At 35.5% G+C, this 16220-nt stretch overlaps 1 protein-coding gene and 1 long non-coding RNA gene across 4 annotated transcripts; one reads left to right on the top strand and one right to left on the bottom strand.

Moving 5' to 3' along the window:
• Positions 1-373: 373 nt before the first annotated feature.
• Positions 374-15577, bottom strand: LOC125678701 (uncharacterized). The gene is made up of 16 exons (XM_056156044.1): positions 15438-15577; positions 15010-15103; positions 13656-13733; positions 12438-12589; positions 11645-11788; positions 11401-11559; positions 8302-8443; positions 7644-7763; positions 7411-7462; positions 6693-6851; positions 6459-6616; positions 5609-5869; positions 4680-4744; positions 2618-2790; positions 2347-2449; positions 374-1255 (listed from the first exon to the last, which is right to left on the bottom strand). The coding sequence occupies exons 1-16, from the start codon at positions 15533-15535 to the stop codon at positions 1171-1173; spliced, it is 2043 nt and encodes a 680-aa protein (XP_056012019.1). The 5' UTR covers positions 15536-15577; the 3' UTR covers positions 374-1170.
• On the top strand, positions 1985-10445 carry LOC130052071 (uncharacterized). Of its 3 annotated transcripts, none has more exons than XR_008800429.1 (4): positions 1985-2199; positions 6710-6762; positions 7307-7381; positions 7628-10445. It is a non-coding gene; the product is annotated as an uncharacterized LOC130052071 (long non-coding RNA). The 3 variants fall into 3 exon arrangements; XR_008800428.1 differs by lacking the exon at positions 7628-10445 and adding an exon at positions 6483-6592 and having other exon boundaries at positions 7307-7586; XR_008800427.1 differs by lacking the exon at positions 7628-10445 and having other exon boundaries at positions 7307-7586.
• Positions 15578-16220: the final 643 nt, after the last annotated feature.

Genomic DNA, 16220 nt, shown 5'->3' on the forward strand with positions numbered 1-16220 from the left:
AAATATTTATCTACGTATCTGCCTTAGAGAAGAAATAGTACAGTATCCCTTTTTCTAGTGTTTAGAACGCTCGCTCCGTGACCGGGAGGCTGTAAGTTCGAGTCCAGCGTGGCCGTATCAAACGTAAATTAGGTTGTGATTGCTCGTTCGCCAGACGCTCGACATATAGAAGTCGAGAGTCGAGAGTCTATTTGATGAAATCTTAAAATCGTAGGTCCTGTGTCTCGGTAGGCGTGATACAGAATCCTCACTGCTACGATCCTGAGTGTCATTCATAAGTGTCTAAGTGTGAGGTACTTCACCTGCACATAGTGACGTCTCAATATGAGTGAAAATTCTCAAAGGGGCGTAAAAAACGAACAAAAAACATTAACAACATCAATCTGTTTTAATCAGCACATATAACAAAATAGAAAAGACGCACTGAATTACAATATTTCAGGTTTTCCTTTCTAAATACACACACACACACACACACACACACACACACACACACACACACACATATATATATATATATATATATATATATATATATATAATATAAACAAACATTTCCCTGATCACAAATAGACATAATATATTTTATATCTTATTCAAGCATTGTCCAATCCATATCATATTTAGAATCAAGTCTATTGACAAAACACTGTAAAATAACATTTTACTTTTTGTGGGTTCAAATTTTCTCAGTTTGGTTAAAAAAAACCCAAAACAACATCCTGGTGAATCGACCCATTTTGTTGGGATGTGAAGAAGAGAAAGAATTATTGAAGTGGAGTCTTGTTAATCCGGACATATTGGTTCCTAGGTAAGTGATCGAGATTAGTGGAGCATCCGATTCGCTGAATCGTATCAAAGGGAGAGAAAATCATACGTAGAAAACGTCAAGTTTGTCTCTAAGTAATATCACATAGAAACTAATTCCGACTGTATGGTCATAACTATCAATATGAAATCAGATATTTATGTTCAAGACACGGAATCAACGAAAATCAAACACACACACACAAATTTGTGAGTTAGGTTTATTTCAGTTTTGTCTATCACTACATTATGTACATAAAGATTTTGAAAAATCGAAAATAAACCATTATGAACTTCAGAAACACAGCTATTTATTACGCAGCTCCCTTTTCTTCTTTCAATTTCACTGTGTTTGTCTTTGCTTTACAGGCACAGAACAATCCTATTATCAATAAAACCAAAAACACCGCACAAATTCCGACAACCGCCACAATGATTGTCAAGGAATCTAAAAATAAGAATAAAGCATTGTTTATAAATAAACCTCATATGTTACACAGTGTACAAAATCTTATAGTTCATACTTTTCTTGAATATATGAACTTTCATTAATGTGTTTTATTGTAAATAAAGACACTGCTACATGTAAATTACACTTTCGCTATTCACTTTTGAATTGATGTGGCATATATCAATATAAGGAATTCGTAGTATCTTTCCAAATAAAAAGGATCAAATATACTTTTTGCAGCAATGGATACTTTTTTCTTCCGTATTTTGAATATCATCATTCATATGTTAATTATCAAAATATCTTCCCTACAAATTCTACATCGTATTCATGCATAAAGATCTTCACGTAAACGTATTTTCCGTAAATATTAAGTTAACTTGTAGGTCTGAAGTTTTGGAAAATGCATACATTCTACGTAGTGATATTTGAAACGGCAAAAAGAGAGAATATATACAGACTGTTAATAGAGACTAATACATGTACATTACCTGTTGTGTCGTCTGCTGATATAACACTACACAACACAAAGAAATATAAACACTGCTTTAAAAATAAATGAATAGGCAACGTGATAAATTCATGTCTCCTTTTTGAAATTCATTTTGCATTGAAAAGGTTGTGGGAACGGCGAAGTGGTAACTATTGAAAGGACAACTCTGATGACGATATTGTCACGAGGCATACGTATTACATAACGAATTGTTAAAAGTTGATAATGCAGACGTATGCACTACTGATTTAAATTCTATCATGCGGTCATATAATCTCATAACTCCTATAAGGAATACAAAATTAAGACTTGTGCAAATACGGACCCCTGGACGTACCAGAGGTGGGATCAGGTGCCAAGGAGAAGTAAGCATCCCCTGTCGACCGGTTACACCCGCCGTGAGCTGTATATCTTGACCAGTTAATCGGAGTGATCCGAAGTCAAATCAGTGAGTAAAGAATTTTCAGAACTTTTAGGGTGAACGTTAATTAATGATATTAAATAATGACATATTTTCTTTAATTTTGCCTCACATCAAGTCATGTATGACATTATCACATATGAATTTTTTTCGGTATAGTAATAGATTACTTACCGACAAACCGGTCCGTTTTGTTCTTCAACACACCGTGTTCCTTTGTTACACGGATTGTTCGCCTCCAGAATTTGACACTGTGTAGTGGTTCTGGTAAAGTTCACTAAAATAGTTCATATGTGCATATTAAGTATCCGTTAGACTGAAAGTTACTTAATGATATGAAAATAATGACAGTTTCTTTGAATACGCCTTATATCAAGTCATGCATAACATTATCACATATCACGCTTTTTCGGCATGCGCTGAATATCAAATCATGTATAAATACCGAGTCTTCCCGAAAGATCAACAAATGCCATTGAAGATACTGTAGCACTCCTCCCATCATACGTCACGTTCTCTCTGCCAGACAGCAGAGCTTGGTTCACAGACATTATGCTCGATGTTGCCGATGCATCGCTTTTTGTGAACAGGTCATACTCAACGATTAAACTTCCTTTCCTTAAATCACAATCAAAATTAAACGCAAAAACTTTGCTTAACATCCATATAGGAGTTGAGATTGATCACTGTTCGTTATCTTCACCTTTTCATCATCCTGTGGTATCAATTCCAACTCTTCATGCTTATCAGTCTAGTTATCATCACCCAATGCTTGGTCGTATTGCTAGTATACAGTTTAATGCGTGCAGGTATAGTCAGTATTGAACCGATACAATAATAGAACGTTAACAGAAAGGCCTAACATACATCACACTAATCCTCAGTCACACAGATTGGCATCATAAGGAAAATTAAATCATTTGAAATTTTAGCTAAATTAATACCAAATAAAGTATACTTCCTCATAGCTTGAACAGTATAACATGTTACATTATTGTCCGTTGTATTTTTCATTGGTTATACCGGTAGTCAGTCACCACTGTTTTCATTGGTTATTATAGTCAGTCACCACTGTTTTCATTGGTTATTATAGTCAGTCACCACTGTTTTCATTGGTTATTATCCCGTGGGGATCCAGGTTAGAATATGTCCTATTACCCCCTTGCTTGTCGTAAGAGGCGACTAAATGGGGCGGTCTTTCGGATGAGACCCGCAAAACCGAGGTCCCCTGTCACAGCAATCGTGGCACGGTAAAGAGCCCTCCCTGCTCAATGGCCAGAAACGCCGAGCATAGGCCTAACTTTTGCAGCTCTTCATCAGCAGTGGTGACGTCTCCATATGAGTGAAATATTCTCGAGCGGGACTTTAAACAATATTCAATCAACCAATCAACAATGGTTATTATCGTCAGTCACCACTGTTTTCATTGGTTATCATATTCAGTCAACACTGTTTTCAATGGTTATTATCGTCAGTCACTAATGTTTTCATTGGTTATTGTTGTCAATCACAACTGTTTTCATTGGTTATTATAGTTAGTCACAACTGTTTTCATTGGTTATTATAGTCAGTCACTAATGTTTTCATTGGTTATTATAGTCAGTCACTAATGTTTTCATTGGTTATTATAGTCAGTCACAATTGTTTTCATTGTTTATTATAGTCAGTTATCACTGTTTTCACTGGTTGTAGGCAATTGTAAATGTTTATTAGTTATAGATTGTCGCTACTTTAATATTTATACACGCTATCAGTCATCTTGTTTTCCTTGATTAGGCACACTGTTTTGTATGACTAGCTATCTCATAATTCCTATACAGAATACAAAATTAAGAGTAGGGAAAACACGTACCCCTGGACACACCAGATATGGGATCAGGCGCCAAAGAGGAGTAAACATCCTCTGTCGACCGGTCCGGAACAATTATATTTAATTACGATTAGAATGATTGAGATGTTGTTTAAATACAACTTATACATGGGTTTATGAAATTGATCACTGTTCGTTATCTCCACCTTTCATACCTAACAAGTGGCACTGTTGTTTTATCAACTATCGTGGGCATTATATTTCGTGGATCAGGCAAAAGTCACAGTTTCGTTGACACGATTTGTTTTGGAAACATTCTTTTTGAGAAAAAAGACTATTTTTTTTATCACTTCCTTTCGAGGTCTGATAAAATCATAAAAACAATACAAATTGGTATTCAACGAGAAAAAAAATGCAACCACTGTTCTTGCTGTTTATATCTAACTCCTGCTTACAGCCATGTGGGTATAAACATCATAATATTTTCTTTAGGGGGAAACAGAAACATTGAAATATATAAAGATGAATAAGTGCAGATGACGAAATTTGTTGTGGACTCTGTCGATGAAATCTAGAAGCATTGCGTTTGCCAAAGACTCTTTTCGTAAACTTTACACTTTTTGTTGTATTTTCATGGCAGTACTTCAATAAATGAAAGTTGATATCATACAGTGTATTACTTAGTACTTCTACATACCTGAGTGCTGTTACTCTACAACTTTTGAAATTGCTTCCCAGTCTTTGACTATAGATTGTCGTTAACTACAAGGAAATACATTAGTATCTTTATTAACATGTAAATGTCAATTTCGACTTTTTGTACATAAACTATTCGTAACGTGTCTGGCGTACAACGGAGGAAAACAAACTATGTTTATACGACTTCGGTGCAGAATATACACTAGATAGATTATGGCAATAATAGTATAACAATAATTACGCTGGATCGATTCAGTGTAAATTGGATATTCGCAACCCGAGTGACGTCATCATATGCATATTGCATGATATAGGGTATTTAGGCCAATTGGCATCTGTGTACACCCCTTTTCGCGTCATTAGAGTTGAGTATCAATGCATTAATTTCAGAATAAAACTATTGGCCCCGAGTTTCTTGGATTTTCCTTCGCATGGCCTTCACCTACATGTGGAGTAAGAAATAGAGTTGACTGTTACTGACCTTCACTTCCGTGCGGAGTAGGAAATAGATAGGACTGTAACTGGCCTGTTCACCATTTTACTCGTGACGTGAGAAATGGGCGTGTCGGAAGGAGCAGACGTTAATTCACCTTTTTCGTTCCATGATCTTTTTAACTCTTTTTGATCTCTTTCCCGATTGTATTGTTTTGTTCACGACATGTAATATTGCACACTGATTTTGACTGCGGATAACTCATTTTACCTGATCAATGTAATCACGGCGGGTGTGACCGGGCGACAGGGGATGCTTACTTCTCCTAGACACCTGATTCCACCACTGGTATATCCAGGGGTCTGTGTTTGCCAAACTCTCTATTTTGTGTTGCTTATAGGAGTTATTAGATTGATTTTTCTGTTTTCTTCGCCTTTCATTATATTTATAATCTTACCATGTGCTTTACGAATGCACAACATAACAAATCATACCGCTAATTCAGCCCTCCCTTTTACAGATGAATATTGGATGCTATCGGATAAGTTCTCCGTAATTCGAATGATGATCTCCAAAACAAACGTGAATTTTTTCTCTTCCTTTACTGTGGTTGTGATTGCTGTCGTTGATGCAGGGAGTCCATTGGATGTAGTATGTGGTTGTTTTGTATAAATAGTTGACATGTTGTCCCTTTTTGGTCCCGGGGAGCTGAGTGGAGTGTTGGATATAGCTATGCTATCTGACGTTGTTACTGCCTTTAAAATAGACGACATATTGAAAGTTGAAGTCAGAATTACGTTTTAAAAGAAATGCTTTCCTAAGTGAACAAAAAAGATGTATTGATTTTATTTTTGTGGAAGCAATTTGCTGATTTGGTAGTAGTGTACATAGTTTGAGCAAGTTTATTACCAGTGGAGGTCGTTGCTATGTTCAAACTTAAACTCATTGCTATATTTGGCCCAGACGATGGATCCCCGTGGGCCAACGAACCTAAAAGTTGGTTACTGTTGACAACACTGAGGGATCTGATCATCCACATGACTGATTAAAGAGATTGATTGATTGTATATTGTTTAACGTCCCTCTCGAGAATATTTCACTCATAATGGAGACGTAACCATTGCTGGTGAAGTACTGCAAAATTTAGGCCTATGCTCGGCGCTTATGGCTTTTGAGCAGGGAAGGATCTTTATCGTGTCACACCTGCTGTGACACGGGGCCTCGGTTTTTGCGGTCTCATCTGAAAGACCGCCCCATTTAGTCGCCTCTTACGACAAGCAAGGGGTACAGATGACCTAGTCTAACCCGGATCTCCACGGACTTGATTAAAGAGATGTTCATTACCTGCATAGATGTTGTTCCACATAGATTTGGCTCCTCTGTGGTTATTCTCAATGTTTGTGGCGTAGTTCCTGAGTAACAGTAGCCGCAACACTGAGTCTCCCCATATTGTGGACAGTATGCTGATGCACATCCGGGTAACTGATCACCGTATTCACAACCTACGAATCACATAAAGGTTGAGTACGTCACGACACTCGAAATCATAGTCAGGTGTTAATTATTTTATGTGGTTACCTTTTCTTCCGGTATAGAAACGAGGGCAAGTTTTACAGCAACCTGTTTCGACGGAGGAATAGTAGCACAGGTAAGGTTGAGTGGCAACTTTCGGACATGTGATATCTTCGCCATTAAAATTGAATACAACGTCAGTTCTGTCGCCATATAAACAAGATTCTGAAATTGAAAATATGTGAATAATTAGGGCGTATAAGAAGGGAAGGCTATCAACAATATATTAATATAAATCACGTGTATGCTGGTGTGATGCACTGTCATTAACACGTGATACAGATAGTAATGGTATTGAGAGGAGCGTATCTATGAAGAAAAAATTAATCCTTATGTGGCAAGAAAGCTTTTAGAACTCACCCATTTATTTTTTGCTAACATATTGTCAGACATTGCTAGATTTTCATTTCTTTTTTAAATGAATCTTTATATGGCAAGAAATCTTTTAAAACTCATCCAATGTTTTGCTAATATATTTTTAAATGTTAAACCAATGTGAATTTATTTATCATAGAAGACACTTTATCTTATCTTTACTTCCTATTTCTATATTCAATATAACTGTATTTACTTTTTCTTTTATGATATCTGCTTCTGAAAATGTTTATATTCTATTATAGGGATCCGAATATTTTGTGAACATCCGTAAATCCGATATAATATAAGTACATAGATAAACAGCTATACCCGAGAAGGTAAGTCAATTATAGAATAAATATCTTACCGTCCCCTGAAGGCGCACAGACATCATAGGTACACAACCCTGATATACACCACTAAATGAGACAAAATTGGCATCTAATATATAAATATAACAATGGTACATTTTACGTTTACAGCCTCATCAATGTCACATCAATTTTTCATAAATGTTATTTTCCATTGTACGCATATTTTAGTTCTTTTATCATTCGTAAATGTGTAAACATATATGTTTGTAGGTAAGAGTAAGTTTACCTTTCTGTGTCCGCACTGTAGACCGTCGCCACCCACAGAAGATGTACACTTCCCACTTCCGTCCGTTTTTTGGCACCACAGCGTTGAACAAATGGTTGTGTAATTGCCTTTATACGGAAACTATTGACAAAATTCACATGTGATTGATTTTTGTATTGCTTTGATTTTGGTAAAATATTTTTAATTTCATTTTTCAATTGATTGATTGATTGTATATTGTTTGACGTCCCTCTCGAGAATTTTTCACTTATATGGAGACGTCACCATTCCCGGTGAAGGGCTGCAAATTTAAGCCTATGCTTGGCGCTTACGGCCTTTGAAGAGGGAGGGGTCTTTATCGTGCCACACCTGCTGTGACACGGGGCCTCGGTGTTTTCTGTCTCATCCGAAGACATTAGAAAGTATAGATAGCGAACTGTGATAAATCTCATTAATCTTGTTAAAAATGCAAATTAAGAGGAAATATTAAGGTAAATATTTAGCTCACTGCTTTCAATTATAGAAAAACTTAGTGATATAATGATCTGTTACATTTAGAAAAAAAACCTTTCGAGATTAACGACAGTGTGTAAATGTTTATTATAATATTTCTAAGACCCTTGCTTGTCGAAAGCTCTGTCCGGAAAACATCATAGAATGCCATTTTGGCTGTACTTACTTTGCAGAATGATGACCCAGCGCCACGAATATGTTTACACTGAGCATCGGCATCAAAAATCTGTCCCGGCAAACTTGTGAACTTGTTTAAAGCTGTAGGATCAAAGGTTCCGCTCAGAGTTGTCATGCAATTAGATCCACCACTGATAAGATAAATGTATTTAAACCTTAGCATATATTGAACCTTAGACTTGCTCTATTGCAAGTCTCTATATTTAATTATCATTGCTGCAGAGCTGTAGCTCTCTGAAAAAAATATTGTGACGAAACAGAGAGCTACAGATCCACCCCTTATTAAAACCTTCAATTTACGGCGCACGAAAAGTCGCATCGCTCACCTGGGTCACCATGGCCCTGTCATTGTTCAGCTGTTGGGATTTTAAAAAGATTTTTTTTTATTAATCTTTATTCCCATGAAATTGTTTTACCCCATATTGTGGCCCCAACGTACATGTAGCCCCAAAGTATCACAGCATAAATGAAAATGAATTCACATTATACAGAAATGCCTCAACACTCATATAACTAACATGATCTTGCTGTTCTGAATAAGACCAATGTTATAGATTATAACATGATATGAAAACTTTGCCACAAGAAATCTGCATACAGAATATAAAAGCTCCACCTTAAACAGTTAAGGAGATATTGAATAGGTAATATTTTTTATTTTATAAAAGTAGGTCAAATCTCAAGGTCAAAGTCACAGGGTCAAACACTCATGTACATGATGAAGGTCTTGGCATAAAGAATCTATATACAAAATATAACTGCTTTTTCTGAAACAGTACCGGAGATTTTGATCACAGGCACTTGGGTATGGATCATGATCACCCCCCCCCCCCCCCCCACCACACACACACACAAATATTATCACCTGGCGAGGTTTGAACCAGGTGAGGCAGACGACGTGAAAATTATTGCATGCCTTCCGTCTCTTCTTTTAAACACTTATAACGTGAGCTTTACTAATATGTGACGAAGACGAAAAAATAATTTTTTTAGAGGTGTATCCCCTTTTAGATGATCTTTAATGCATATTAACAATATACATAAGTAGAAAAATATAAGACTAGTGTGTCTATCCTAAATAAGAAAAAAAGGTGATAGGCTGGGGGTGTGGGGAATGATTATCAAGAGCCTGTGATATTGATTAGGTCAGGGTTTTAAAGGTCACAAGATCAAATACGATTGTATGACAAGTTTTGTCATAACAATCTATATACAAAAGATGATAGCCCTACCTTGAATAGTTCTGAAAATATTTTTAAAGAGATTACATTTTCTTAAAGGTAGGTCAAATTTCAAGGTCACAAAGTCAATGTACATAGTATGAAATTCAAGGTCTTGTCATAAGTCATAAGAAATCTATATACAACATATGAAAGATCTACCTTGAACACGTCAAAGATTTAAAAAGTAGGTCCAAATTCAAGGTCACAAGGGCAAACTTCTCAAGTTATAAGGTAGTGCCATAAAGAACCTATATACACATTACGAAAGCCCTATTTTACATAGTTCAGGAGAAATTGAATAAATCAGGGGTTTTCTAAAAAGTAGGTCAACATCAAGATCAAAAGATAAAACACCATTGTGTACAAGGTCTTGCCATGAATAATCCATACACAAAATATGAAAGCCCCATCTAAAATAGTTCCGGATATATTTAATAGGTTATGTTTTCTTAAAAGTAGGTCAAACTCTAAGTTCAAAGTTACAATGTCAAATATTTTATGAAATGAATGGTCTTGCCATAAGAAATATATGTACAAGATATGAAAGGTCTACCTTAAATATTTTGTGATGTTTTATATATATATATATATAAAATAGGAATTATATGTTTTAATGTATTATACCTGAGACATTATATGCTGTGTGTGCGTGTGTGTATTTCATTATTATTATTATTTTAATACGCCCTGAAACTGATGTTTATTCTTATCTAACATATTTATGGTATCTTGTGTTTTCATGTTTTATATGTACAATGAGGATAGGTACAGCTTTTAATGTTTTATTTATTTTCTATGTATTATGTGTATAACATTCTCTTGTAAGGTATATATGCATTGTAAAGCACTTTTGAGCGTACATAGTGTATGAAAAGGGTGCTATATAAATATGGTATTATTATTTATTATTATTATTAAATAGTTGAGGAAATACTGTAAAGGTCAGATTTTTAGTAAAAGTAGGTAAAACGTTTAAGGTCACAAGATGACACAGCAATACATCACATAAAAGGTATTTCCGTAAAGAATGTATAAAAGAAATATGACAGCCCTAGCTTAGATAGTTCAAGATATATATTTTTTTTAAAGATTTTCCATATATAGTATATGCACGTAAGACTTTGATACCCTATTGTAACTGCACTCTACCCCCCTGGCGCCATGATTTGATTTTTAAAGATGCTCCCGATATACTCGCATGTAAAATTTTACCCCTATTATGACCCTACCCTAGTCCCGTGAGCCATGATTTGAACAAACGTGAATCTGCACTGCGTCTGGAAGTTTTCTTGTAAATTTCAACTTTTCTGGCCCAGTGGTTCTTGAGAAGATTTTTAAACATTTCCCCTGTATACTCACATATAAAACTTTGATCCCCTATTGTGGCCCCATCCTACCTCTGGGGGCTATGATTTGAACAAACTTGAATCTGTACTATGTCAGGAAGCTTTCATGTAAAATTCAAATATTCTGGTCCAGTGGTTATTGATCTTTTTGAATTACTCCACCCTATTTTTGTGATTATCTTCCCGTTGACGGGGGCGTGGCGTTTTATTTGAACAAACGTGAATCCCCATCACCCATGGGTGATTCGTATCATGTTTGCTTGAAATTCGACCAGTGGATCTGGAGAATATGAAAATGTGAAAAGTTTACGAACAGACGGACGGACGGACAGGAAAAAGGTGATTAGAATAACTCACCTGAGCTTTCAGCTCAGATGAGTAAAAAAAAAAAAACGTAATTGAAACTATAAAAAATGTATGTTTTAGTGAAACCTTACCTTATCCTGAACTTTTAATTTTATAAACTGGAAATTTCACAAACCTAATACACACAAAAACAAATTATTTTCGTTTACGTACTAGTTCAAACTGTTGATATAGGTGGTGAATTCTTTCGTTGAGCAAGATGAAAATTTCCAAGGGTTTGTACTTGTAACCACAGACGACGAAGCCGACATTATATAGGCATCATTACTATTGCAGCTATTGCTACCAGTTCCGTCGTGTGATGCGCTCAAGCTATTGTTATGAAAGAAATATATGGTTAGCAATTAAGACCTACCAGTCATATTATGTTGACAGAGTATTTTTGAAATCTTCCTACCTGTGTCCCAGTTCATGCGCAGCGACAGTAAGCATGATAAAGTCGAAATGGTCCTCAACAATAGATACACTTTGGGATTTGCAAACCTGTGAAACCCAAGCTAACCCAGCAACGTCACTTGATCCATCACTTGTAAAATCGTAACTGAGTGGAAAAAAAAGCAAAGATATGAATGATGATAATGGAAGAATCTTTTCAAAGCAAAACGTGTGGAAGATTAGGGGGGAACAGTCATGTTGTGGAAATCACTGGTAGTCAAGGAAATTTTATATTGTTATTGAAACAGTCACACCTTACTGGATAGCATAAACAGACGTCACACGGATAACAATAATTGTGACATAATACTGTCCGTTGGTATCCGTTGATGGAAGTCGTTCCCGCCGCTGCTCGTGGCTCCTGTGACGTATAAAACGCATAATAACCACGCTGCAGGTACAGTAGTAGTTTGACCGTGACTCATGTCCACCGGACATTAACGGATGCGAACTATTAAAACGCATAACAACGCATACCTACCATATACTAAGCGGACTCCATAGTCCGATGGTGTCCGTTTCAAGTTTTGAACATACTCAAACTGTCCGCTGGATAGACCGGATTTCGCTGGACATGGAGCACGTTGTCCGAAAGAGAAACGGACAAGAAACGCAAAAGGAACGGAGACGAACGGATTGACGATTTTATTTTCCGTTGGACATCCGTTAGTGTTATCCAATGAGGTGTGACTGGTGCGATAAGACATCGATATCCTTACATCTTCCATATACCTTTATTTATGATCATTATGTACCTTGAAAACATCATTGCATGATCATGACCAGGGAGACCGGAAGTGCCCCGTACCCAGGCTGTGATGGAATCTAAAACAGTACCGGCATCCGCCTTTGGTTTTGGACTGGAGGAATCTTTATGATTTTCAGTGAAAGCAGATTTTGCTGTTGTCTAAGCAATGTAAATTATAATATCATACATGTAGTTCGAATAATCGTTACCTGAAATAAGACTAGATGGATTTACTGAAGACATTTCAATCTTGGAAATGAAAAGATACGAAACGCCATTTTTATTACATTATTGTTCCACATTGGATATGTCCGCAACATAACTACTTTGAAATTAAGAATGTAGTTTTTCACGCGTTAAAGTTTACATATTGTTGAACCGATATAAATTGTATTCATATCTGGATTATATATATATATATATATATATATATATATACATATATATATATATATATATATATATATATATATATATATATAAGCACTGAAAAGACCACAACACTGTTGGTTATTTAAAACTCAAATTTTCGACGCAACCCGCGTCTTTATCAAGAGACATATATTACATAAACAAATAACACGAAAATAACGACAAGTATCAATAATCAAAACAAGAGTGATACACTATTGTGCTGAGAAATAAAAATGGAGGTTTCGTTGTAGAGAGTTTGTACCATGGTCGGGTAGGGATGAAAATAGAATTATTCTTGAAAATTACAGAAATCAGATAAATTTAGATGGAAAACTTCCAAAACAATGTGAATATGGAATAAGATGGTGGGAAGATAGTGATATGGAGTGATTACCACTGTAGATTATTGATACTTGTCGGTTTTTTCGTGTTATTTGTTTATGTAACATGTCTCTTGATAAAGACGCGGGTTGCATCGAAAATTTGAGTCTTAAATAACCAACAGTGTCTTGTCCTTTTCAGTGCTTTTATAAATTTCTTTACTGGCCTTGTATCTTCTCAGATCCGACACTTTAAGAAAGTAGGATGTTGTTGGTTTTTGTGCTTTTATATATATATATATATATATATATATATATACCTTATTCTACACGTTTTCAACGATTAAGTACTACAAAATCCAAAGATTTCAAGAGCATGAAACGTTACAAGCATTGTTCGTTTCTGATAAGACGAATATAGTGTAAAGAAAATGTTTCATCGTACACATGACATGAACTACAATACAAAGTGGAGGAAGATACCAACTTACATCAGCAATGTATATTCCCCCGTACACGATTGCTATCTTGTAAGCCGCTGTCTGAATGTTTTTGTACCGTACGTCCATCTGTAATGGTGAATAAATAGGGGGTCATTATTGATCATTATTCGTTATCTTCACCTTTTATTTACCCAGCATAGTATAACGAAGTTCTTTTCCAGAATGTGTAATATTGCTATATATTGTATGGGCTATGATAGATATCCACCAATTCAACGCTAAATTCTAAGAAATAGAAAATCACTTGTGTTAACTTTACAGCTTTTGAGAATTGTGTGAATATTTAGTGGGGTATCGTATAAAGAATTCATCAGCTGGTTCATTGTTTAGAAATTAATAATCCTCCTCAAACCTCCTCTGGTATAGGAAGTGTGGCAGTCACGCGATAAAACACGTGATGCCCACACGGCTTCTTAAACGATTTGTTCGTATATCGTCCTATTTCATAGCCCAGTGAAGTTTTAAAAATATATATTTATTACGTATATATGTATTTAAGACAAACAGGCAATTAATAAAAACTAACTACCCGCCACACACCATGACGACGCGTTGACCTGGAAATGATGTGCTTCCGAATTATCTATGGATGTACTGAAGTTATGCAATTAGCTTTTTGACGAAGGATTTTTATATTGTCATCAACTCCATATGAGTGAAATATTCTGGAGAGGAGCGTTAAACAATATTCATACATATATATCGTCATTATTCTGAATGAGATTGTTTGAATCTGACTGAATTTTATATATGGTCATTTGGGATGATACGAGAGGGGATCAACAGAAGTGTTGAATATTGAGGGAATGAATCACAGACCTGACATGTTGAAAACATGGTCTAGCAAATGAGTTACCGTGTAATTCTTATTATGAAAACAATCATGAGCTATTCTTTTTTTCTAAACAACTCATGGTTTTTATGGCACACCGGTCGTATGCTTTAATCTTAACTACTGTAAACCAACTATTGTTCGCGGCTACTTTATTTCGCAATTGATTTGACTTACACTGGAACTCTGGTTCGTGGCGAGTAATTTTCGCAATCGAGCCTTTTTCGAGCCTATGACGAACATTCAAGGACTGATTCGCGACGAGAAATATTCGCGACAATGAAGTTCTCGCGAAATTGTCTCGCACGCGAATAAAAGCTGGTTTCCATTGTGTTCCTGCTGTGAACCGGTGTCTAATGGTATAACCTTTGACCTACCAAAAACTTAATTGGAAATTAAAGCTACTTTGTTTTGGTACATTTACATGCAAGGTGAAGATAACGAACAGTGATCAATCTCATAAAAGGAAAGTCACAAATGCATACATAATGGTTTAGATGATAAACATACCCCATTTATAACCCAGGCATAATATTGTCTTATGTTGTACTTGGCTTCAGTGTCCTTGCTCACTGTCGACCCTGCTTTGCTTTGGGTGAACCAACTGTAACACAGGTACAGGTATTGAAAGTATTCTCTGTACATACATAAGAGTGAGAATTTAGATAAGATTTAGTACATACAGTAGTTATGAACTTTACAATAGTTTGAATTGTTACATTCGATTTGATAACTTTACCGTTGTTACGATATTCATACATTTCAAAATAAGATCTAAATTATATATGGTTACATGTAAACCTTTGAAAATCATTGGTAAGCCTATAGTACCACACTCTAATGCTCACGTGATTGGTGATATATCATCATAGTTAATCTAGCATGTCGTTTATCAATTCATCACAAAACACTCTATGACATACTGAAGTTTCACTTACTAGTTGTATATAGAATAGTCTACGATGAGAAGCATTTCTATTTTGTATTCAGTCACAGATCGCTTTATATCTGATGAATTGACGTCTTTGGTTGTCATTTGAGAGAGTGGTCGTTCTACAACATAAAACGTGGAAAGAAATTCAAGGTACCATTTTTCAGTTATGCCAGTAAATTTTGTATCATTATAGACATTTTAAACGATTTAATATCTTTTGGATTGGAGCAAATATAAACAAACATAAATGTCACTCGTATATGTCTGTGGATCCATTATATACCGACATACTGGTTCCATTATTGAAAGGCTTCCGATACTAAGTGAAATTGTGAAGATTCTACTAGTTACAACTCATTCCAGTTAGCCCTGATAAAAGGTCGTCCCAGGGCATATATAGGTGGTGCATGCAAATGTTTAAATTTGTATACTTTATCCGGTCAAGTTAACCCACTCAAATTGTAAATTATTGAAATCTGAATTAAGTGTATACAAAATTAATATATTTCTTGGACTAATATTTACCAATACTCATTTCATCGTCATATTGGAACTGTCTATGTTTGATCTTCAGCACTTTAAATACGGAAGTACTGTCAGGGGATCCACCGCAGTTTAAATCTTTAGGCTCTAAGAATAATTCTTCTGCATTGTCTTCAAAGCTTCCAAACTAGCAACGAACATTACGTTTGCAAAACAACAATTTCTTTACAGGATATCAGAAATAAGTAAAATAACAACCTTCATTCACGAAAAAGTAGTCGATTTACATTCAAAGGCTACATCT

Source organism: Ostrea edulis, chromosome 2 (genome assembly GCF_947568905.1).
Source record: "Ostrea edulis chromosome 2, xbOstEdul1.1, whole genome shotgun sequence".
NCBI lineage: Eukaryota > Metazoa > Mollusca > Bivalvia > Ostreida > Ostreidae > Ostrea > Ostrea edulis.